The sequence below is a fragment of the Coregonus clupeaformis genome, chromosome 8 (assembly GCF_020615455.1).
Source record: "Coregonus clupeaformis isolate EN_2021a chromosome 8, ASM2061545v1, whole genome shotgun sequence".
NCBI classification, from domain to species: domain Eukaryota; kingdom Metazoa; phylum Chordata; class Actinopteri; order Salmoniformes; family Salmonidae; genus Coregonus; species Coregonus clupeaformis.
This window is the reverse complement of record NC_059199.1, coordinates 66394957-66421243: the sequence shown is the minus strand read 5'-3', so window position 1 is coordinate 66421243 and position 26287 is coordinate 66394957. Positions and strand designations below refer to the sequence as shown.

General features: G+C 42.1%; 1 protein-coding gene across 1 annotated transcript; it reads left to right on the top strand.

Annotated features, from left to right (window-relative positions):
* Window positions 1-24668, top strand: LOC121572404 (aprataxin and PNK-like factor). The gene is given in 12 exon segments (XM_041884462.2): window positions 1-77; window positions 833-931; window positions 6603-6674; window positions 7569-7732; window positions 9427-9631; window positions 11553-11679; window positions 14173-14384; window positions 19532-19619; window positions 19622-19838; window positions 21971-22105; window positions 22519-22568; window positions 24005-24668. Coding segments are annotated over 11 exon segments (1557 nt in total). The 5' UTR covers window positions 1-77; window positions 833-838; the 3' UTR covers window positions 24199-24668.
* The last annotated feature ends 1619 nt before the right edge of the window (window positions 24669-26287 follow it).

Genomic DNA, 26287 nt, shown 5'->3' with positions numbered 1-26287 from the left:
TACATAACAGCCCGGAAGTTTCTGAAGAAATCACTTACATTTTCACGTTTTTCTCAGCACCAAGCTACCGAGAACAGGTAAAAAATAATGTATATAAATAATTTAGCACAAAGCAGTATAATCTGGTTGGTCAGTTAGATGGCTAATTATCTGAGGACTAACTGCTATTCAGTAGAAACAAGCTCTTAGGTGGAAGTCCAGCAGAGAGGAAGAGGCGAAGCGAGAGGGTTACTCCGCTCAAAATCTGTCCACAAAGATAAGACCACGAAGTGAGGAATTTTTGAATGGCGGTCAATGAGGCTGATTTGCTACGTGAGGCGTATTTGATCGAATATAAGTTTCGTAATGGTTAAGTTGTTACGAATGCACAGATATAAGTGTACACCTGTTGTTCACACGCGTATCTGCCCTCATTGGCTAGAATGGTCTCACATGATCTCGCCTCCCGTCTGACTTCCATCTTTGAGGACATGTATTTCTATTGTTAGAGCGGTCACTCTACTATCTTGTCAATATAATAGATCATCTTTGAGTCTAGAGTCTGTCATACGCATGTCAGTTTAATGAATTAGCTAGCTAACTAGCATTATGCTAGAAGAGAACAGTTTGGAAAAACAAGTAGTTCAGCCAGTTAACTAAACATACACACTCATTACAGCTGCCTTGTTTACATGACTACATTTATTTTCAACTAGTTAACAAAACTAGCCTGTTTGTGCGGAGAAGTCCACATTCATTCATAGCTACCAATATATGGTTTCCTACCACATATGAGAGGGGATAGTTATCATAGTCTTTGCTTATACCATGTTATTCTGACTGCAACCACCAGTCGCAGATGGCGGGGTTCGATCTCGTGCCTGTAGATGGTGGCAGTCCAATGCACCTGCCCGAGGGGGAGACACTGCTGGGAAGGGGTCCATTCCTTGGTGTAAGTAGCTAGCTTTAGTTGGAAAGTCTAGACTAGTAGTATGGAAAGCCGTTTTAACATAAATTAATTGATTTTTTAAAATATCAATAATTGTATTTTTTTATATCAATAATTGCATTTTTTTTTATACAGTTCGAATTATCGATATATATATTTTTAAATGATATCAGTAATTGCATTTTTTTATATCAATACTTCCCCATAGCATTTCATGGAGAACAACGTTTGATATCAACAATTCAAATGTCTCCTGAGTGGCGCAGTGGTCTAAAGCACTGCATCGCAGTGCTAACTGTGCCACTAGAGATCCTGGTTTGAATCCAGGCTCTGTCGCAGCCGGCCGCGACCGGGAGACTCCTGGGCGGCGCACAATTGGCCCAGCGTCGTCCAGGGTAGGGGAGGGAATGGCCGGCAGGGATGTAGCTCAGTTGATAGAGCATGGCGTTTGCAACGCCAGGGTTGTGGGTTCGATTCCCACGGGGGGCCAGTATAAAAAAAAAAAAATGTATTCACTAACTGTAAGTCGCTCTGGATAAGAGCGTCTGCTAAATGACTAAAATGTAAATGTAAATGCATATCCATAATTAATAAAACAATTATTTCAATAATTCAAATTTTGGATATAGAAAATTGTTTTCGATATCAAATTCTAATGATTGATATCATACATCAACATTTTTTATATCAATAATTGCCCAATTATCATAACTAAACTAACACTGAAAACCAGTCCGCTTCGACTTACCACTTTTTCCCTAAAATAATGTAACTTGCAGGTGGCAGAAGCCACTGACTCGCTGCATTAGTATTATTTTAGGTGAGTGTGAGTTCGATTCCCCCTGCAGACCAACTTGTTTCCCCAGAAAAAAAAAAGAATCCATTGCTGCTCTTTGAGTCGAATAACACACGTGACGATCATTATGACAATGCAGCTAAAGTTGTATTCTCTTGTGAGAAATCAATAATGACATTTGTTTATCTAATAACATTACTAATCACTTTTTCCCCTACTTAACATCACTTGTAGGTGGTGGAAGTTGCTAATGTGTAAGGGTTATAATCTTTTAGATGCAGTGAGTTTGTGAGTTTGATGCCCCCCTGCAGACAAACTTTTTTCCTCCCCGAAAATACTATCCATGGCTGCTCCTCAACAGCTGCAGAAGAGCCATGCTCAGGCCTACATAATGTGCATATTAGTGTAGCAACAGGGTCAGGGTCACAGCGTCCTGCACATCTTTGCTGCAATGCTCCTTCTAACTTGGAGAAGTACACGGCTGCGGTGTCTTCCTGTTTGGAGCAGAGAACCTATGTAGGAGCATGCAAATGTGATCCCGCCCCTATGAAGGACATTATCATATACCTTTTAAAAATGTCAATTATGGATATTAAAAATGTATAATTATGGATATAAAAAAAATGAATGAACTGAGTATACCAAACATTAGGAATACCTTCCTAATATTGAGTTGCACCCCCCCTTTTTGCCCACAGAACAGCCTCAATTCGTCGGGGCATGGACTCTACAAGGTGTCGAAAGCATTCCACAGGGATGCTGGCCCATGTTGACTTCAATGCTTCCCACAGTTGTGTCAAGTTGGCTGGATGTCCTTTGGGTAGTGGACCATTCTTGATACACACGGGAAACTGTTGAGTGTGAAAAACCTGCAGCGTTGCAGTTCTTGATACAAACCGGTGTGCCTGGCACCTACTACCATACTCTGTTCAAAGGCACTTAAATATTTTGTCTTGCCCATTCACCCTCTGAATGGCACACATACACAATCCACGTCTCAATTGTCTCAAGGCTTAAAAATCCTTTAACCTGTCTCCTACCATTCATCTACACTGATTTGAAGTGGATCTAACAAGTGACATCAATAAGGGATCATAGCTTTCACCTGGATTTATCTGGTCAGTCAGTCATGGAAAGAGCAGGTGTCCTTAATGTTGTGTACACTCAGCATATGTTAAAACTGCATTCCATGCTAGTAGAGTTTGCTATGTCTGTGTTCCCCAACCCTGGACATGGAGCACTACTAGCTATATACTAGATATAACCAAAGATATTTGGTGTCTATTACTGGTCGTTACAGGGAAGGCCCATACAAACCTCTGCCATAGATTTTTCAACTAACCTGTTCTTAGCGATACTTTCTTTGTTCTCGTTTTGGTGAAAAAAGTAGTTTAGAAATGACAGTTTCCAGAAAATAACAACATCTTTGGTTATATCACATTATCTGGCATACAATCTGTAACTAGAGAGCTATCAGGATGGTTCGTATGAAGCTAAAAGCATGCATCCCCTGGCCTGTACCTCTCCAGTACTAGGGTTGGTGACAATTGCTCTAGCTAATGCTGCATTGGTTTAATCTGCAATAAATTAATTATGACCTTTCCATTTTATGCAGGTAGACTTCCATGCAATTAATTGTTACCAAATGTAGACAAATATCCTAACTAGAAACTTGGAGAAAAAAGTATATACTGAACTGTACCTTGTTATATCTCCTCTGTCTCTTATGGAAAGAAAATGATGTCAAAAGGACGTTTAAAATCCTTACCATACAACATTACAGTGGGGAAAAAAAGTATTGTCAGCCACCAATTGTGCATGTTCTCCCACTTAAAAAGATGAGAGGCCTGTAATTTTCATCATAGGTACACGTCAACTATGACAGACAAAATGAGATTTTTTTTCTCCAGAAAATCACATTGTAGGATTTTTTATGAATTTATTTGCAAATTATGGTGGAAAATAAGTATTTGGTCAATAACAAAAGTTTCTCAATACTTTGTTATATACCCTTTGTTGGCAATGACACAGGTCAAACGTTTTCTGTAAGTCTTCACAAGGTTTTCACACACTGTTGCTGGTATTTTGGCCCATTCCTCCATGCATATCTCCTCTATAGCAGTGATGTTTTGGGGCTGTCGCTGGGCAACACGGACTTTCAACTCCCTCCAAAGATTTTCTATGGGGTTGAGATCTGGAGACTGGCTAGGCCACTCCAGGACCTTGAAATGCTTCTTAAGAAGCCACTCCTCCGTTGCCCGGGCGGTGTGTTTGGGATCATTGTCATGCTGAAAGACCCAGCCACGTTTCATCTTCAATGCCCTTGCTGATGGAAGGAGGTTTTCACTCAAAATCTCACGATACATGGCCCCATTCATTCTTTCCTTTACACGGATCAGTCGTCCTGGTCCCTTTGCATAAAAACAGCCCCAAAGCATGATGTTTCCACCCCCATGCTTCACAGTAGGTATGGTGTTCTTTGGATGCAACTCAGCATTCTTTGTCCTCCAAACACGACGAGTTGAGTTTTGACCAAAAAGTTTTTATTTATTTTGGTTTCATCTGACCATATGACATTCTCCCAATCCTCTTCTGGATCATCCAAATGCACTCTAGCAAACTTCAGACGGGCCTGGACATGTACTGGCTTAAGCAGGGGGACACGTCTGGCACTGCAGGATTTGAGTCCCTGGCGGCGTAGTGTGTTACTGATGGTAGGCTTTGTTAATAATAATAATAATAATATGCCATTTAGCAGACGCTTTTATCCAAAGCGACTTACAGTCATGCGTGCATACATTTTTTTTTTGTGTATGGGTGGTCCCGGGGATCGAACCCACTACCTTGGCGTTACAAGCGCCGTGCTCTACCAGCTGAGCTACAGAGGACCACGTACTTTGGTCCCAGCTCTCTGCAGGTCATTCACTAGGTCCCCCCGTGTGGTTCTGGGATTTTTGCTCACCGTTCTTGTGATCATTTTGACCCCACGGGGTGAGATCTTGCGTGGAGCCCCAGATCGAGGGAGATTATCAGTGGTCTTGTATGTCTTCCATTTCCTAATAATTGCTCCCACAGTTGATTTCTTCAAACCAAGCTGCTTACCTATTGCAGATTCAGTCTTCCCAGCCTGGTGCAGGTCTACAATTTTGTTTCTGGTGTCCTTTGACAGCTCTTTGGTCTTGGCCATAGTGGAGTTTGGAGTGTGACTGTTTGAGGTTGTGGACAGGTGTCTTTTATACTGATAACAAGTTCAAACAGGTGCCATTAATACAGGTAACGAGTGGAGGACAGAGGAGCCTCTTAAAGAAGAAGTTACAGGTCTGTGAGAGCCAGAAATCTTGCTTGTTTGTAGGTGACCGAATACTTATTTTCCACCATAATTTGCAAATAAATAAATAAAAAATCCTACAATGTGATTTTCTGGATTTTTTTTCCTTCTCAATTTGTCTGTCATAGTTGATGTGTACCTATGATGAAAATTACAGGCCTCTCTCATCTTTTTAAGTGGGAGAACTTGCACAATTGGTGGCTGACTAAATACTTTTTCCCCCCACTGTATGTTCATGCATAATATACCTACAGTACAAACAATTCTCTTTGCCCAGTCTGTACACAATTGACTATTTATGGCAATGTTTTTGAATGTCCTAGTGCTCTGTTTATGACATGGTTTTTCTTCCGTTTCTGATTTCCCATTTGATTTCAGACTATAAAAAGCAGTAGAAAATGAAACAACTGATTAGGCTACCTGATTATGACTGTTGTGAAGTTAAAATATGCATTTCCTGGCTGGTTTCCTGGACCCAGATAAAGCGTACTCCTGCACTGAAAAACATCATTTTTAGTCCAGGAGTAGGCTTAATTTGGATATAATTAAACTGTCCCTTAGTGTTTTACTGAAGTGCATTTCAATTTGCAGTGGCAGATGTTTAGACTGCAATCAAATTTTATTTGTCACATACACGTGTTTAGCAGATGTTATTGCGGGTGTAGCAAAATGCTTGTGCTTCTAGCTCCGACAGTGCAGTAATATCTAACAAGTAATATCTAACAATTTCACAACATATACCCAATATACACAAATCTAAGTAAGGAATGGAATTAAGAATATATACATATATGGAAAAGCAATGACAGAGCGGCATGGACTAAGATACAGTAGAATATTATAGAATACAGTATATACATATGAGATGAGTAATGCAAGATATTTAAACATTATTAAAGTGACTAGTGTTCCATTTCTTGAAGTGGCCAGTTATTTCAATAGGCAGCAGCAGTCTCTAATGTGCTAGTGATGGCTATTTAACAGTCTGATGGCCTTGAGATAGAAGCTGTTTTTCATTCTCTCGGTCCCAGCTTTGATGCACCTGTACTGACCTCGCCTTCTGGATGATAGCGGGGTGAACAGGCAGTGGCTCGGGTGGTTAATGTCCTTGATGATCATATCAGTCATACAGTATAATATATGTATTGCATTTGTTAATGAAAAGTCTTTGAAGCGAATTTCAATTAAAGATCAGTACTTAGGACAATCATTTGAATGTGAGTGACATATTATCAACATGCACTTGTAACACTATTCAAGCAGCCCAAAACTTTTTATGCTCAGGAATCAGGACCCTTTACAATGGAATTGCCCTTCTTCATTTTGTATTGATTAGTACTGTCCGGAACTCCTACCTGCTGAATGCCTATTGTCTCTCAGGTCTGGGGCATCTCAGAGCAGGAGTGCTGATCTAGGATCTGTCCATATAATCTTATTCATTATGATCTAAAAGGCTAAACTGATCCTTTTCGCCACTCCTACTCTGAGACGCTTGAGATATTTTGAATACAGGCCCTGTTATGTGAGTTTATTCTCTCTGTGTGTTTCAGGTCAGCGACAAAAGAGTCTCCAGACACCACGGCCTCCTTGAGAACCTGAATGGGCAGCTGCGCATCAAACCTGTAGGCTTAAGTAGAATGTATTCTTTATTCAGAGTAGACTATTCTCTCTCATCTAGGGCTCAAGTGCACGCTGACCCTATTAAGACAGCTAAGTGCCGAGGCGGGTTTTGTGCCAAAAACAACAATCCTTTGAAATCAGACATCAATAGGATGTTCAAGAAGGCCCCTCGGTAATCACCATGTTTTCTTTTTATGTTTTGGAAGGGTTCTTGAACCATTTGAGAACCTGTTGATTTGTACCCCAGGGAGACTGTCGTGTGTGGTCTTACCACACCTTACCTTTATTAGAAATGCTTTTATTTAATAGTTTACCGAGGTAAGGGAGAAGGGCACAACACTTGTGCATTCAATTGTTTATTTTAGTTGTTAAGCAACGGTTTGGTCCAAAGAGCCTCCTCAGGCTGCCTGTGAAAGGACAGAGATTCTCTCCATTTTGTCAAAGGTCACAGCCTGAGGATGTAGTAAGGCCTTTGGATCGTAACATTGCTGCAGATGAATTAGGTTAAGAAAAAACACAAGGAACATTTGAATTCAAGTAGTTGCAACCTTCTCTTTCATCTAGTCAGCTTACTGAGAGTTTGGGAATTACCACTCAAGGGCAGCACTTAGACTACATTAAAGGGTTAGTGACATTTTGGCAAGTAAGCCCTCTTTTATACTTACTCAGAGTCAGATGAACTTACCCCGAGTCAGTTTCTGGAGCAATTGCTAACTAGCGTTAGCATGCTAGCCCTTTAAAATGAAGAGTGGTCCGAGACACTTTCTTTAAAATACCACTAATTGTTTACAGCCAGCTGTTGTTTGGAAATAACAAGTATATCCAACTGCACCTCATGGCCACCAACACCATAGTCATAACTGAAAGAATGCCGTTCTTATTCTTTCCAATCCCAGACTCATGTGAACCCCTGCTTTTGTCAGTCGTCACTGGATGACCCCCCACAACCCCTAGACAGGAACCAGTGGCATAAACTTGGACAGGGACACATCATCTCCCTTCTTCCTGGGAAGTACATCTACAAGGTGGTGGCCGTGGGTGGAGAAGATGGAACACCCAGGTAACTCTACTCCTCATCTCAACCCCTTTAGTTTCCCCTCAAGGTCTAAATATAGAATTGACTAAAACTTGAAACCAATAAACAATTACATCAGAAAAATTACGACTGGTTCGCGCGTGTACACAGAAGTAGCTTTTTACATTTTTTTATATTGCTATACATACTTGCTTTTTTTTGTACTGCAAGAAGCACAATTTCTACAGGGCTAACAACCTCTAACGAATGCCTCTGTCTAATAATTATTGTTTGCAGTTTTGCATTTTACCTTTGTTGTATGCTATAGTTAGCCAGTTCTCCGGGTAACCTTGAGCATTAAAGCACATTAAATGAACCTCAGTCTCCATTTCATGCTTTTTCACACTCCTGGTTACCCTAAGAAATGGCTGACTACAGCATGCAACAAAGTTCTACAGATGTAGGATCTTAATTTGATCACCCTTTGGCAGGAGAACTTTCCTGCAATTCATTTTAACTTGTAGTGTATTTGAGGTTTAAAAAGGCTTCTGAAGTTTCCAATTTCTACTTTGAAATGTCAGACTTGATTTTCCCTCACGAAAAATGTATCAACCCCTACAAAAATGACCATTAATTATAATTCACATTTCCTGTTGCTGCAGGATTATTTTCCTGCTGTAGCAAACTGGCTCAAATTAAGATCCTACATCTGTAATGCTAAAAATAATTATTAGACAATTCTCCGAAAAACAGTTTTCTCTGTGAATTACGTACTCGCCTTATACGATGGTAGTCGTGATATCAAATCTATAGTCAACAAATATTTTTCGTATAATATCTGATTCCTTTTTAAATTCTGCTTTTCAATACCACCCTATTTTTTACCTATAAAGGTCTCATAATGTAGCTAACATCTTTGAAATCAAGTAATGTATTACCTGTACTACTAACAACTTTTTTTTCGGGTCCTTATTTATGAACTCCTGCTTACACCTCAGGTTTAAACCTTCTGGAACAAAAATGCTAGGTGTTAGCTTTTCCCATTGGGAAAACATGTCACAATTAGTCGCTATGGTGGCATGATATTAAGTCTCCAGTAGCAAAACATTTTGTGGAGAATAATTAGTCGCTTAACATTGCTATAGAAAATGTCATACTCGCAGAGGGAGGTGTCTCCTTAATGAAGAGTTTGATATCTTCCCGTTTCTATAATGTTTCCTTTGTATACACGCAAACATCATTATCTATTCGCCGGTCAATATGCACATTGTGATTTATGAATGGCTCACATCCCCACTGTGCATCCTGACCATCCTTAGACAAATTTGGAAAGATAAGGATTGTTCTCTGGCACTGTCATCAGATGAGATAGCTTAACTAATTGATTAGCAAATGAATACATTAATTTGTATTCATCTAAATGTTGTGCCTTTCATCTCCCAAAAACAGGCTAGACTAAGTGGACTGAATAGGGACAAATACAAGTGTATTGTATCTCTTTCTATGTAAAACCAACACCCAACACATTAATTTATGTAATATTTTTTAAATGGTGGTCTTCTGTCTCTGAAATGTTAACCCATTTTTGTTTGAAGCTTAGATCAAAAGGATCCAAAACAGACACTCAAGTCAATTTAGCTACTGTCTACTGGCTACACTAAAGAAGGCACATGCATGACTCATGTAACCGGTGTAGAGAAGTAGCTCGAGTTTGCAACACGTTGTCTCTCCCTTGCCAGAAACAGTCAAGCTCTTCAAGATGAAGACGAGGCTGTTATTAAGTCTCCTCCTGCCTCTCCTAAACCAAGCGACGAACCCGCTAACCACACTCGACAGGGCAAGGGGTGGACACCACGCTCCCATGAACAAGAATCTAGACTGGGAGGTAGTGTGGACCAGAAGGAGCCAGATGAACAGCTACCCAACCCACCTACCTCAAACCAGGTCAGGAAATCTGTAGTGTTCACAAAAGTTTTATCTTGAGATGTATCCTACTTTTGGCAATTTTCCTGGGAATCCCACTGCTGACACCAATTACGCTTCGTATTTCACTTCTGACACCATTACCCTTGTAATCCCTCGCCTGGCACCATTTACCAATTCGCTTTGTGATACCACTTCGGACACCATTTTCCCAGGGAATCCCACTCGTGACTCTAATTAATATGTACACTACCAGTAAAAAGTTTGGACACACCTACTCATTCAAGGGTTTTTCTTTATTTTTACTATTTTCTACATTGTAGAATAATAGTGAAGACATCAAAACTGTGACTTTGAGATTCTTCAAAGTAGCCACCCTTTGCCTTGATGACAGCTTTGCACACTCTTGGCATTCTCTCAACCAGCTTCATGAGGTAGTCACCTGGAATGCATTTCAATTAACAGGTGTGCCTTCTTAAAAGTTAATTTGTGGAATTTATTTCCTTCTTAATGCGTTTCAGCCAATCAGTTGTGTTGTGACAAGGTAGGGGGGGTATACAGAAGATAGCCCTATTTGGTAAAAGACCAAGTCCATATTATGTCAAGAACAGCTCAAATAAGCAAAGAGAAACAACAGTCCATCATTACATTTTTACATTTACATTTTTAGTCATTTAGCAGACGCTCTTATCCAGAGCGACTAAGTGCATACATTTTTCATACTGGCCCCCTGTGGGAAATGAACCCACAACCCTGGCGTTGCAAGCGCCATGCTCTACCAACTGAGCTACAGGGGACCTACATCATTACTTTAAGAAATGAAGGTCAGTCAATACGGAACATTTCAAGAACTTTGAAAGTTTCTTCAAGTGCAGTCACAAAAACCATCAAGCGCTATGATGGAATGGAAGACCCAGAGTTACCTATGCTGCAGAGGATAAGTTCATTAGAGTTACCAGCCTGAGAAATTGCAGCCCAAATAAATTCTTCACAGAGTTCAAGTAAGAGTCACATCTCAACATCAACTGTTCAGAGGGGACTGTGTGAATCAGGCCTTCATGGTCGAATTACTGCAAAGAAACCACTACTAAAGGACACCAATAAGAAGAAGAGACCTGCTTGGACCAAGAGACACGAGCAATGAACATTAGACTGGTGGAAATTTGTCCTTTGGTCTGATGAGTCCAAATTTGAGATTTTTGGTTCAAACCGCTGGGTCTTTGTGAGACGCGGTGTGGGTGAACGGATGAGCTCCGCATGTGTATTTCCCACCGTAAAGCATGGAGGAGGAGGTGTTATGGTGTGGGGGTGCTTTGCTGGTGACACTGTCTGTGATTTATTTAGAATTCAAGGCATACTTAACCAGCATGGCTACCACAGCATTCTGCAGCGATACGCCATCCCATCTGGTTTGGGCTTAGTGGGACTATCATTTGTTTTTCAACAGGACAATGACCCAACACACCTCCAGGCTATGTAAGGGCTATTTTACCAAGAAGGAGAGTGATGGAAACCCAATTGAGATGGTTTGGGATGAGTCGGACGGCGGAGTGAAGGAAAAGCAGCCAACAAGTGCTCAGAATATGTGGGAACTCCTTCAATACTGTTGTAAAAGCATTCCAGGTGAAGCTGGTTGAGAGATTGCCAAGAGTGTGCTTAGCTGTCATCAAGGCAAAGGGTGGCTATTTTGAAGAATCTCAAATATAAAATATATTTTGATTTGTTTAACAATGTTTTGGTTACTACATGATTCCATTTGTTATTTAATAGTTTTGATGTCTTCACTATTATTCTACAATGTAGAAAATAGTACAAATAAAGAAAAACACTTGAATGAGTAGATGTGTCCAAACTTTTGACTGGTACTGTATATTCATAAATGTTTTCTGTGAATGTGGTGGTACCAATAAACCCGGTTTGCGTTGTGGTTGTGTACTCACAGACGGAGGCTGGGGTAGCTGAAGCAGAAAAGGACAAGAACGAGCCAAAACTCGAACCAAAGAAAAGAGTGTTACCTGCTTGGATGATGGTACCCATTGCAGCTCCAAAGAGCCCCACCACCACCAAAGGTATCACTCCTATTTAGGGCTGTGACGTAATGGCATTTTGGGTAACAATTCATTGTCATGCATATGACGGCAATTAACGTTATGATTGTTATTATTACAAATTAAGAAAATATTCCTCATCAAATGAATGATGCCAGGTCGGAGTGGATTGGCACATTTTACTATTGACATGAGAGAGATGGAATAACCTAGTTGTCAACTGCTGCTGTTATTTCTGAATAGGTCTAACTAGTCAGAGACATCCACCATTTTTTTATAGAAGATTGATATGTTTATTCTCCCTCTCGATTCACGCACTGAATGAACTGCGCTTTAAGCAGTAAGCTGTGCGCCACACTATCTCACATGTCGTATGTGAAAGCAAAGCTGGAAAAGCACGAGAAATAGCGGATCTGTGCTCAAATCATTTCAAAACAATATGTTTGCTTGCAAAAAAAGAAAATCCAATGCATTAAGTGACGAATAGTGTTGATATTTAACTTGCTAGCTTCATAAGGCTCCATGTTAGGATTCCTCTCAGAGCCAGTACTTGAAAATCGAATCCTACTTAAATGAATAATAATATAAGGGGCTTACAACCCGTTGTCTCAACAGGATTCACTGCATTGGTTTTAAACTCTTACTTATATTCAATGAAACTTAAGGCCAATTGCTTGTTACTATACATATACCCACCCTTTAACTACATGGAGTTAGGAGGTGTGTGTGTGAGAGAGGACATGTACGAAAGGATGTTTACAAGGTCTTACAAGGTCTTGTACAACAACAGCAGAGGCTAAGCCATAGCCTATTATCTTGGCAATCACTACTCACTAGTTGATAAATTGACATCTTGGGAATTTCTAATCTTGAGTCGGGAAGGGATCTTGAGAGCTAGGCCTACATTACCTTTACAGTCGCTGTCATGTGTAATTTTGTACATCGACGAGTGGAATACTTGGAAACAACCTATTACTCATGAAGTCCATAACCGCTTCAGGAAAACGGATTTCAGTCGCGGCGTGCTGCCAAACCTTACTCTTTCGGATCAAGCCATTGTTATTTCCTCATCGTTGCCCTAGTTTACTTAAAGTTCCAACTTCCTCATGCTGACTCACTCTGGAGTCTAGTGACCCGTTAACCATGTTGCATCCCAAATGGCACCCTATTCCCTATAGAGTGCACTACTTTTGACCAGGGCCAATGGGGCTCTGGGTAAAAGTAGTGCACTCTGTAGGAAATAGGGTGCCATTTGGGACGCAGACATTGTTTCCTAATGCTAATTTAGGCTACGTAGTGCTGACGTTGTAGTCAACAATGTCAAAAAGGTTATCCATTAGGCTTTAGATTTGTAAATGGTGCAGACAGTGGCTTGCTCTGATTATTGATTGCCAATGCCTCTGAGCAAGCCTTTTGACAGGGACCCTCAATCTATATTTTAGGTTACATCAATCAGCGGTCGACAGCACATACCCTTTTTCAGATTCCTAATTTCCTATCTTGAACTTGATCTAGGATCAGTTTTCCCTTTTCAATCATAATGAAAAGGATTACATGGACAGGGGAGACCTGATCCTAGATCAGCACTCCTACTCTGAGACGCTTTGCAAATACAGGCCCAGGTCTGGGCAATGAATGACATTAAGTGAATAATTAAACTCCAGGGAGAAAGTGAAACCAGCGCACACTGGGCCCAGTTTAAAAAAAGTTATCTATCCGGATTTCGCCTATCGGATAGTATTAAATGCATAAAAATAGAATGCATAGAACGGGAGTCCCCATTTCAAGTCAATGATTTGTCCATTCTATTTCTATGCATTTAATCCTATCCAATAGGCGAAATCCAGACAGACAACCTTTGAAAAACTGGGCCCTGAGGATCAGTGTTTCCCATCTCTGCTGTTGTCATTGTGATTTGCATCCCTTTATCAAGGATGGGCAACTCCAGTCCTCAGCGGCCTGAATGGTGTCACATGTTTTCACCAGCCCAAACGAAGACACCTCAATAAGCTAAATGTGTTCTAAACTGGAGACCATGATTATTGGAATCAGCTAGGAGAACTTGGGGATAAGTGTCACCAATCAGCCCCACTAGGACTGGAGTTGCCCATCCCTGCTTTACATGACCAGAGAGGTAGAGGTGAAATGAGAGGATTTACTCAGCCAAAAATCTGTCTGCGTGAGATGAGCCCGTTTTTGTATTGGAGGTCTATGAGAGAGTGTCAAATTACGTGAGGCTTATTTGATCTAATAGAAGTTTCGTAATGTTTAGGCTGTTACAAATGTACTGCTATAAGTGGATGCATTCTGGCAACTTTGAGAAAAACAACTTAGTATCTGCCCTCTCATTGGCTAGAATGTTCCCACCTGATCACGCCTCCTCTCGCATGCCTTCCATCTTTGAGAACAGATATTTCCATTGTAATAGCAGTCACTCGACTATCTTGTCAATATAATAGATCATCTTTGACATGACACAGTCGACCCGTTCACCTAGAATCGTCCTCATTTTAGTTTTAGGAGCTGGAAATCGAGGCAGAGGAACCGCAACGCGAACGACAAGCACCAACCAGGGCGTTGCCAAACGGGCCAGGGACACAGCGCCCTTGTCAGGGGAGGAGGAGTCTGAACACAGCGAGGCGGAGCCAACGCCCAGGAAGAGAGAGAAGAGGAAGAAGAGTGACGAGGATGAGGACGAGGATGAGGAGGAGGTCCAGTCTAAAACAGTTGAGTGTATACTAACTAGTGTGTGTGTGTGTGTGTGTGTGTGTGTGTGTGTGTGTGTGTGTGTGTGTGTGTGTGTGTGTGTGTGTGTGTGTATGTATGTGTACAGTGAGGGGAAAAAAGTATTTCATCCCCTGATCAAATACTTTTGGTGTTTTTCAGAGTCAGTAGAAAGGCCTCTTTAGTGTCCTAAGTTTTCATAACTGTGACCTTAATTACTTACATACATACATACAGTTGAAGTCGGAAGTTTACATACACTTAGGTTGGAGTCATTAAAACTCGTTTTTCAATCACTCCACAAATTTCTTGTTAACAAACTATAGTTTTGGCAAGTCGGTTAGGACATCTACTTTGTGCATGACACAAGTAATTTTTCCAACAATTGTTTTACAGACAGATTATTTCACTTATAATTCACTGTATCACAATTCCAGTGGGTCAGAAGTTTACATACACTAAGTTGACTGTGCCTTTAAACTGCTTGGAATTGTGATAGGCTTCTGATAGGCTAATTGACATCATTTGAGTCAATTGGAGGTGTACCTGTGGATGTATTTCAAGGCCTACCTTCAAACTGAGTGCCTCTTTGCTTGACATCATGGGAAAATCAAAAGAAATCAGCCAAGACCTCAGAGAAAAAATGGTAGACCTCCACAAGTCTGGTTCATCCTTGGGAGCAATTTCCAAACGCCTTAAGGTACCACGTTCATCTGTACAAACAATAGTACGCAAGTATAAACACCATGGGACCACGCAGCCGTCATACCGCTCAGGAAGGAGACGCGTTCTGTCTCCTAGAGATGAACGTACTTTGATGCGAAAAGTGCAAATCAATCCCAGAACAACAGCAAAGGACCTTGTGAAGATGCCGGAGGAAACAGGTACAAAAGTATCTATATCCACAGTAAAATGAGTCCTATATCGACATAACCTGAAAGGCCACTCAGCAAGGAAGAAGCCACTGCTCCAAAACCACCATAAAAAAGCCAGACTACGGTTTGCAACTGCACATGGGGACAAAGATCGTACTTTTTGTAGAAATGTCCTCTGGTCTGATGAAACAAAAATAGAACTGTTTGGCCATAATGACCATCGTAATGTTTGGAGGAAAAAGGGGGCCTTGCAAGCCGAAGAACACCATCCCAACCGTGAAGCACGGGGGTGGCAGCATCATGCTGTGGGGGTGCTTTGCTGCAGGAGGGACTGGTGCACTTCACAAAATAGATGGCATCATGAGGAAGGAAAATGTATGTGGATATATTGAAGAAACATCTCAAGACATCAGTCAGGAAGTTAAAGCTTGGTCGCAAATGGGTCTTCCAAATGGACAATGACCCCAAGCATACTTCCAAAGTTGTGGCAAAATGGCTTAAGGACAACAAAGTCAAGGTATTGGAGTGGCCATCACAAAGCCCTGACCTCAATCCTATAGAAAATGTGTGGGCAGAACTGAAAAGCATGTGCGAGCAAGGAGGCCTACTAACCTGACTCAGTTATACGAGCTCTGTCAGGAGGAATGGGCCAAAATTCACCCAATTTATTGTGGGAAGCTTGTGGAAGGCTACCTGAACCGTTTGACCCAAGTTAAACAATTTAAAGGCAATGCTACCAAATACTAATTGACTTCTGACCCACTGGGAATGTGATGAAAGAAATAAAAGCTGAAAGAAATAATTATCTCTACTAGTATTCTGACATTTCACATTCTTAAAATAAAGTGGTGATCCTAACTGACCTAAGACAGGGACTTTTTACTAGGATTAAATGTCAGGAATTGTGAAAAATTGAGTTTAAATGTATTTGGCTAAGGTGTATGTGAACATCCGACTTCAAGTGTGTGTGTGTATATATATATATATACTGCTCAAAAAAACTGGGAACACTTAAATAACACATCCTAGATCTGAATGAATGAGATAATCTTATTAAATACTTTTTTCTTTACATAGTTGAATGTGCTGACAACAAAATCACGCAAATGCCAAACGTCCTGCACGGTGTTGGGCTGTAAGCACAACCCCCACCTGTGGATGTCGGGCCCTCATACCACCCTCATGGAGTCTGTTTCTGACCGTTTGAGCAGACACATGCACATTTGTGTTCTGCTGGAGGTCATTTTGCAGGGCTCTGGCAGTGCTCCTCCTGCTCCTCCTTGCACAAAGGCGGAGGTAGCGGTCCTGCTGCTGGGTTGTTGCCCTCCTACGGCCTCCTCCACGTCTCCTGATGTATTGGCCTGTCTCCTGGTAGCGCCTCCATGCTCTGGACACTACGCTGACAGACACAGCAAACCTTCTTGCCACAGCTCGCATTGATGTGCCATCCTGGATGAGCTGCACTACCTGAGCCACTTGTGTGGGTTGTAGACTCCGTCTCATGCTACCACTAGAGTGAAAGCACCGCCAGCATTCAAAAGTGACCAAAACATCAGCCAGGAAGCATAGGAACTGAGAAGTGGTCTGTGGTCACCACCTGCAGAACCACTTCTTTATTGGGGGTGTCTTGCTAATTGCCTATAATTTCCACCTGTTGTCTATTCCATTTGCACAACAGCATGTGAAATTTATTGTCAATCAGTGTTGCTTCCTAAGTGGACAGTTTGATTTCACAGAAGTGTGATTGACTTGGAGTTACATTGTGTTGTTTAAGTGTTCCCTTTATTTTTTTGAGCAGTGTACATATATATATATATATATATATATACACACACACACACACACACAACCAGTCAAAAGTTTGGACACACCTACTCATTCAAGGGTTTTTCTTTATTTTTTACATTGTAGAGTAATAGTGAAGACATCAAAACTATGAAATAACACATATGGAATCATGTAGTAACCAAAAAAGTGTTAAATAAATCAAAATATATTTGAGATTCTTCAAATAGCCACCCTTTGCCTGGATGACAGTTTTGCACCGCTAGATCACAGGCTCTTATCCTCTCATGGCTCACATTGACTTGTATGTATTTACTTACAATCCATCAATCAACCAATCAATCTTTATGGTCCCAGAGGAAAATGTAGTTTGTAAAAAGAGTAGCCATAGGGCAATTTGGCGGGAAGAAATGGTCCTGTGTGTTAGAAATGCACAGGGGAGTAATCTTTTTGGAGAAATTATTGCTTTGGATTAGAAAACGACTCCAGGCTACACTTGAATGTCTAAAACATTATAAAAAAGAATGGAACAAATTGTAATGGACATGTAAGCAGGATTTTGAAATAACTACAATTTTTCCAACCCTCAAATTGATTTTGATGAACAAATCGGTACAAAAAAACACCTGTGCGGCCCTCTGTTGAATTTCAAAATTCCTCAAGAATACATCACTGAATCATCTTAGTGCATTTCCAGATGCTGGCGCATGATAAAACGAGATGAGGTACTATGAGAGTATTTCCTGTACCTTGTCAGATCTTCTACTCCATGATCCCCTCCCCAGTTGCCCCATCATAAAGACTTATTGTTCTGTGATGACCTGATAACACAACAAAGCACATGTTGGCAGCTATTCTGCTAAAACAACTATTAATAGGTGTACTAGTAGTTGGGTTAGATAAGGATCTTTAAAAGGCTTATGGGGACTGGGTAGTCATTAACTGAGCATTTTCCTCAGTAATGTACTTGTGCCATGTAGCCCTGAAATGTCAAGGTTACTCAAGAATGGAATGGTAGATATTTTTGCGTGAAGTACCGGAGGGGCTGGTAGCTTTTTTCATGCGTCATCAACACCGAGGCATTGTGACCTTGCAATTTATCATCCATTCATTTGTAGAGTATGTGGCAGTGGCAATCGGTGCCGTTTAAGATCAGGGAGGACGATAAAATGTTTTATGAGTATGGCGTTATTTCTATTAGAGCATATTGGATGACTGTCATTCAAATTCCATTCACCCAGCTCAATGTAACATCGATAGGTTTAGGCTACGACATGATACTAGAATTTTCCCTATACCCATCATGAGGTTGCTACAACCTATGAATGAAAGTTTACAATGTAGGTGCACAGGTTGAGAGAGATTTGATTAATCAAGGTGACAGACAATGACACATTCAATGCCGCCTTGCACAATCTTGCCTGCATCTAGCTGATCTAGGGTGTAATCATTAGTCCAACAGTTGCAAATGACAGTTTCTGTTGGACAAATTCAGGTATGTTAATCCCAGTTTCGTTCCATTTGATTCCGTTTAAGAAAAGTTTTTCAATAGGATCGGCGTAATGAATACACACCTGATCACACTCAAACACAGTTCACTTTAATAGCAGCCACATACAAACAGCATGATCCCTTTGATCGTTGGATAATTCCTTCTCGCATCTACACACTCTCCTCCTCTCACCTTTTCCCTTCGCTTGTGGACTTCAGTGCACAAGACATCAGCTGGCTGTGACCAGGCGAAAAAACCTTTCCAAGCCAAATCTTCATATCTTCATAACCGCTAAACGCTACACACAGCCTACATCGTTGTCACCATATTAGCTAACGTCAAGTCAACATAGCTACTAGACTAACGTGTTAGTTAACCCGCTACAATCATACAGTAAAGTCTACAGTTAGCAAGCAGTTTAGCAGTTACACCGGCGGGCCCTGGTGGCAATAAATGAATAAAACCAAAAGCATACCTTGACTTGTAAGAGTTCTAGTGTTGGATAGCCTCTCTCTTTGAGTCAACAGCATTTTATGCACTGCAGCGCTAGCTAGCTGTAGCTTATGCTTTCAGTACTAGATTAGTTATCTGATCCTTTGATTGAGTGGCCAACATGTCAGTTCATGTTGAAAGAGCTCTGATAGGTTGGAGGACGTCATCCGGAAGTTGTCATAATTACTGTGTAAGTCTATGGAAGGGGGTGAGAACCACTAGCCTCTTAGGTTTATGAATTGCAGTCACTGTAACCAGAGGAGGACGGAAACTAACTGTCCTCCAGCTACACTATGGTGCTACCCTACAGAGTGCTGTTGAGGCTACTGTAGACCTTCATTGCAAAACAGTGTGTTGTAATCAATTATTTGGTGACGTGAATATAGCTAGTATAGTTTTGTCTAAAAATGACTATTTTTAAATTCACTGAGGATGGTCCTCCTTTTTGTTTGTTGTGTGTTGTTGGTTAATGTACAGTTACAGTATATGGTGTATCACTCCTCAGGCATTTAAAGCCAGGCAGCAGGTGAAGCCTAGTAAAGTAGAGGAGAGCGAGGAGTCTGACCATTTTGACGTGGAGGAGGAGGACGATGGAGAGAAGCGAAAAGGAGGAGGAGGAGAAGCTTCCACAGCGAAAGGCAGCAGCACTTCTACGTGCAGAGCGGAGGCCAGCGAGTCCGAGGACAGGGGGAGACAGCCTCCGAACGGTCAGAAGGTCAGCAAGGGGCCTCGGAGTCAGGTGACGTTTCAGGCCCCGCCCAGTCCAAAGCTCGGCTCAGGACGACCTGCCCCTATGGAAAGGACTGTTACAGGTACATCCCCACATAACATTGTCTGAACAACAACTGTTAGAAATGTTTAAACTAGTACTTGAGAAGAACTGCACTTCTGAGAACATGAATTTAGGCCGGCAAATGTTCCAACAAGTATTTGAATTCAAAGACATGCCATATTTGATGGATATTTTTATTTTATGTTGCTCTGGGTACTAAAGATGAGAAGTGCACTTTAGCTATTATGCATGTTACAAAACAAATGTATTCTATTCAAATTGGTTCCATGGCAGCTCTTCCTGATATCAAAGAACTGAAATGTGCAGTATGTTTTCCCCCCCAGATAGTTTGTCTCTTATCTAAGGTTTTGTTTATTTTCAAACCACTGATAGTTAACGTACCAGTCAAAAGTTTGGACGCACCTACTCATTCAAGGGTTTTTCTTTATTTTTACTATTTTCTACATTGTAGAATAAAAGTGAAGACATCAAAACTATGAAATAACACATGGAATCACGTAGTAACCAAAAAAGTGTTAAACAAATCAAAATATATGTTATATTTGAGATTCTTCAAATAGCCACCCTTTGCCTTGATAACAGCTTTGCACACTCTTGGCATTCTATCAACCAGCTTCACCTGGAATGCTTTTACAACAGTCTTGAAGGAGATCCCACATATGCTTAGCACTTGTTGGCTGTTTTTCCTTCACTCTGCGGTCCGACTCATCCCAAACCATCTCAATTGGGTTGAGGTTGGGGGATTGTGGAGGCCCGGTCATCTGATGCAGCAATCCATCACTCTCCTTCTTGGTAAAATAGCCCTTACACAGCCTGGAGGTGTGTTGGGTCATTGTCCTGTTGAAAAACAAATGATAGTCCCACTAAGCCCAAACCAGATGGGATGGCGTATCACTGCAGAATGCTGTGGTAGCCATGCTGGTTAAGTGTGCCTTTTTTAATTCTAAATAAATCACAGAAGGTGTCACCAGCAAAGCACCATCACACCTCCTCCTCCATGCTTTACGGTGGGAACCACACATGCAGAGATCATCCGTTCACCCACCGCGTCTCACACGGCGGTTGGAACCAAAAATCTCCAATTTGGACTCCAGACCAAAGGACAAATTTCCACCGGTCTAATGTCCATTGCTCGTGTTTCTTGTCCCAAGCAGGTCTCTTCTTATTATTGGTGTCCTTTAGTAGAGGTTTCTTTGCAGCTATATTTCACACTGTCCCCTCTGAACAGTTGTTGTTGAGATGTGTCTGTGACTTGAACTCTGAAGAATTTATTTGGGCTGCAATTTCTGAGGCTGGTAACTCTAATGAACTTATCCTCTGCAGCAGAGGTAACTCTGGGTCTTCCATTCCTGTGGTGGTCCTCATGAGAGCCAGTTTCATCATAGCGCTTGATGGTCTTTGCGACTGCACTTGAAGAAACTTTCAAAATTCTTGAAATGTTCTGTATTGACTGACCTTCATGTCTTAAAGTAATGATGGACTGTCGTTTCTTTTTGCTTATTTGAACTGTTCTTGCCATAATATGGACTTGGTCTTTTACCAAATAGGGCTATCTTCTGTATACCCCCCTAACTTGTCACAGCACAACTGATTGTCTCAAATGGATTAAGGTGGAAAGAAATTCCACAAATTAACTTTTAAGAAGGCACACTTGTTAATTGAAATAAATTCCAGGTGACTACCTCATGAAGCTGGTTGAGAGAATGCCAAGAGTGTGCAAAGCTGTCATCAAGGCAAAGGGTGGATACTTTGAAGAATCTCAAATATAAAATATATTTTGATTTGTTTAACACTTTTTTTGGTTACTACATGATTCCATATGTGTTATTTCATAGTTTTGATGTCTTCACTATTATTCTACAATTTAAGATAGTAAATTGGTAGTGTACGTGAAGCATGGGATAGCTACAGTATTCTCCAAGACGAGAGTTGCGTCCCAAATGGCACCCTATTCCTTTTATAGTGCACTACTTTTGACCAGGGCCGATTATGTGAATAGGGTGCTATTTGGGACGTACGCAAGGATTAGCCTAGATGGGGCCTCAGCTCTTCAAAGAATACCAATAAAAACGGGATCGACCATAACTTTCAGTGAGTTTTAATAGCGAGCTTTCAATGATTTTCTTCTCAAAATTGTTATTTCTATCAAAGGAAAAACCCAGTCCACTTCCAAGAATGCAGTCACCCCGGCGACAGCGACTACGAGGAGGATTCCGCCAAAGACGAAGAGGAGGAAGAGGAGGACGCGGACCGACCTGAGTGTCCGTACGGCACAGACTGCTACAGGTAGGACGCACACCACAATGTAGTCACCATTACAGGATAAAAGAGACTGGTAATCGTGTCTCAATACCATTATTGTCAGTAATGGCAGACATCAGGGAAAAAAGTAGCCGAATAGCTCCTACAATTTCAACAGGGAAAGAGTAAATAACCTATTATTATAGCCAGATCTTCCCTGTAAAAGTGGTGTTTTGACCTAAATGGAACTTTCTGGATACAGAAAGGTTAAATAATAGAATAAGCCAGCAATCATAGGACTCGGATGACAGGAGAGTGTCTGAGAGGACTCAATGTGTTGGCCTCAAGTGTTTGAGCAACAGGAGAGTCTGACATTTTTAGCCTCATTGGCATTGCACAAAGCTAGTACCTTGGCCTTGGTAGTAAATCAAATGTAATTTTCCATGTTTTCTTTCCAGGAAAAACCCTCTTCACTGGAAGGAATACAAACACACCAAGAAGACACGAGGTATGTTAATTTATACCTGCGTGAGAAAGACATGCTAATCTCTCACCATCCCCCAAGTGTGTTTTTGGTTCCATTTTTGGGTCCTCTTCAATGCAGAAAATAATCAGCCGTAAATCAAATGAATCCCAACTGGTATGCAGAGCAGAGAGAAAGCAGAAACATAATAGAAACCTTTAATATGAAGCAGATGCCCAACAATCTTATCTGGGCTATTGGATTGTTCGTTTTTATCTTGCAAGATTTAGTCAGACAGCGATGTGTATGCATATCCATCCACTGTAGCACTAGTGAATACACTGTACAAACCCATAATCCACATTCCCCTCCAGAGTTTAAAGAAGCAAAAACGATTAAACCAATTGCCCTCCGTTTCTCTGACGTGACATCAGCAGGATCTACAAACTAATTGGGAAACATTGACTTTCTGTAAGGGAGGTGTGTAACTCAATTTGTATTGCCTCTCAGCTTACAGACTCATAGTTATGGTATTGAACATAGCTGCCATGACCAGAAACCTGGAGTAGGGTGAAGTTGCCCCTAGACACTGATCTTGGGTCAGTTTTGCATTTTCCCCAATAATGGATAAGGTAAGGATTGGGGAAGGGGTTGCTAATCCTAGATCAGGGGTGGGCAAACTTTTTGGCTCGAGGGCCACATTGGGATTTCGAAATTCATTGGAGGGCTGCGCAGATTTTTTTAAAACCAATTTGTTTGTCAAAATCCATTTCCATGATCATTTATAATTAAAGTAATCAAAGAAGTCATTATCTAGTTTTTCAAAAGTATCTGTAATCCGATTACAATACTTTTGCTGAGAACAGTTTTTTTGTAATCACATTACATGTAATCAGTTCCTCCCCAACCCTGGTAGGTAATCAGGTGAACAGTCTCCCCAAGTCTGTCTACACTGTAGGCAGTTCAGTATTACCACACCAACACTAGAATACAAATTTTTCCCTCTTCAGAGTGGTAGGGAACATTTGATCCCCCTCAAGTACTGGTGGGGGATCCCATTTGAAATACAAGTCAAACTACTCAGCCGTGACCCTGTAGATTGGAACAACTGCAGTGATGAAAAGATAATTGCCATCTTATATTATTGCAAGTGCTGTATCTGTACAATAGGAGTACCGAATGTCCCCCACACACTTATATATTCATGAACATGATATGCAATCGTCTTGCTGCCTTGCATACATATTTACACAGATGGCATATGCAGGGATAACTTAATAGCTATTTAATGTGTGATACCTATTTGAATCCTGTTATGAGTGAATGCAATAAAATACCGTTAGCCGTGCTGTTTTTGTGGAACGTACCATATCATATTGATAAAGACACAACCGATGTCTTGTGCTAGCATCAATGGATTATACAGCACGTTAATAATACTAGAAATGGTCGTTAATAATGCTATACAATCCCTTCTGCAGCAAAAAAGCCAGTATCATACAACAACGATGATGATGATGATGATGAGTTTGGGGACGACGACAGCTTCATCAATGATGATAGCGAGGACATTGGTGAAGACTCTGACTATGAGCCACCTGACTCAGACGACAGTGGCAAGGAGGACCTCAAAAGACTCAAGAAAGAAGCCAAGGCATTCACAAAGCCGAAATGAACTATTGGCTTAAACTGGACGAATCTCCCCTTACCTGCATGCTATTTAAGTGGGGCTGAAGCGCGTTTGGGTATACCTTTTTTCCTCTATTCAAACACACTTGGAATCCAGCAGGTCTAGAATCTCGAATAATATTAGTCCCTGTGCTGGGAAAATACAGTCAGCAATTTACCCCATCAGTTGGGAAGAATCAATAATGGGATTCTTGACTGATTTAGATTGTTTGTCTATGATGATGTCATATTGCTGACTTTACCTTTTTAAAAGTGATTGAATTTATGTGTGATACACAATGATACTTTCTTGGATAGTAATTCATCACTAGCATTTTTGAGGTGTAGGAAATCTTGGTTATTTTTTTAATTATTTTTTTTAACTTCCTTTAAAAATCATTGATCAGTGCCTTCAGAAAATATTCACACTGTCACACTCTGGCCTTAGTTATCTTTGTTTTCACTAATATTTTAGTTAGGTCAGGGTGTGACATGGTGAAGTATGTGTTTTGGTTTGTCTAGGGGTTTGTAGGTTTATGGGGTAATGTCTTGTCTAGGTGTTTGTATGTTGATGGCTGCCTGGATTGGTTCTCAATTGGAGACAGCTGTGGTTTATTGTCTCTAATTGGGAGCCATATTTAAGGCAGCCATGGGCATCATGTGTTTGTGGGTAATTGTCTATGTTGGACGTTTGTTGCTTGTCTGTGCACTTACGTTATTTAGCTTCACGGTCGTTTGTTGTTTTGTTAGTTTTGGATAGTGTTCGGTTTCGTGTTTTTCTCTCTTCCAAAATAAAGAGATGTATTTTGCACACGCTGCGCCTTGGTCCAATATCTCACAAGAAGACGATCGTGACAGAATTACCCACCATCAAAGGACCAAGCAGCGTGTTCAGGAATCGGCTGCCTGGATGTGGGAGCAGCGTCGGAGGGACGAGAGGCACCCCCAATAATTTTTTAGGGGGGGGCACAGGGCATGGACGACGGGGCTGACGGAGGCAGAGAAGGAGCGAATTCAAAAGGCCACCAGGTTACGGGGGCCACTGGTCAAAGTAGGGAAAGGAGATGTAGAGGCACGGCGAGTGGTACTGGGGTGTATTACCAGTCCGGTCCGGCCCGTTCCAGTTCCCGGGGTAGAGCCAGTGGTGTGTGTCCCCAGTACGGTCCGGCCTGTTACGACCCCTCGCACCAAATGGACGGTGCGCGTCGCCAGCCCAGCCCGGCCTGTTCCTGCTCCACGCACCAAGGATACGGTGCGCGTCGCCAGCCCGGCCCGGCCTGTTCCGGCCACTCGCACCAGGGATACGGTGCGCGTCGCCAGCCCGACCCGGCCTGTTCCGGCCACTCGCACCAGGGATACGGTGCGCGTCGCCAGCCCGGTCCGGCCCATTGCTGCTCCCCGCACTAGCCCTGAGATGCGTGTCCTCAGCCCGGGACCACCAGTTCCGGCACCACGCACTAGGCCTTATGTGCGTCCCCAGGGTCCAGCATGCCCTGTTCCTTCTCCCCGCACTAGCCCTGAGATGCGTGTCCTCAGCCCGGTACCTCCAGTTCCGGCACCACGCACCAGGCCTATAGTGCGTCTCGGCCGGCCAGAGTCTGCCGTCTGCCCAACGGCGCCTGAACTGCCCGTCTGCCCAACGGCGCCTGAACTGCCCGTCTGCCCAACGGCGCTTGAACTGCCCGTCTGCCCAACGGCGCCTGAACTGCCCGTCTGCCCAACGCCGTCTGAACTGTCCGTCTGCCAAGCGCTGCATGAACTGCCCGTCTGTACTGAGCCTGCAAAGCCGCCCCGTCTGCCATGAGCCTTCAGAGCCGTCCGCCAGACCGGGAGCCGCTAAAGCCTTCCGCCAGACAGGATCAGCCAGAGCCTTCCGCCAGACAGGATCAGCCAAAGCCTTCCGCCAGACAGGAGCCGCTAGAGCCTTCCGCCAGACAGGATCAGCCAGAGCCTTCCGCCAGACAGGATCAGCCAGAGCCTTCCGCCAGACAGGATCAGCCAGAGCCTTCCGCCAGCCATGAGCAGCCAGATCCGTCAGCCAGCCATGAGCAGCCAGATCCGTCAGCCAACCATGAGCAGCCAGATCCGTCAGCCAG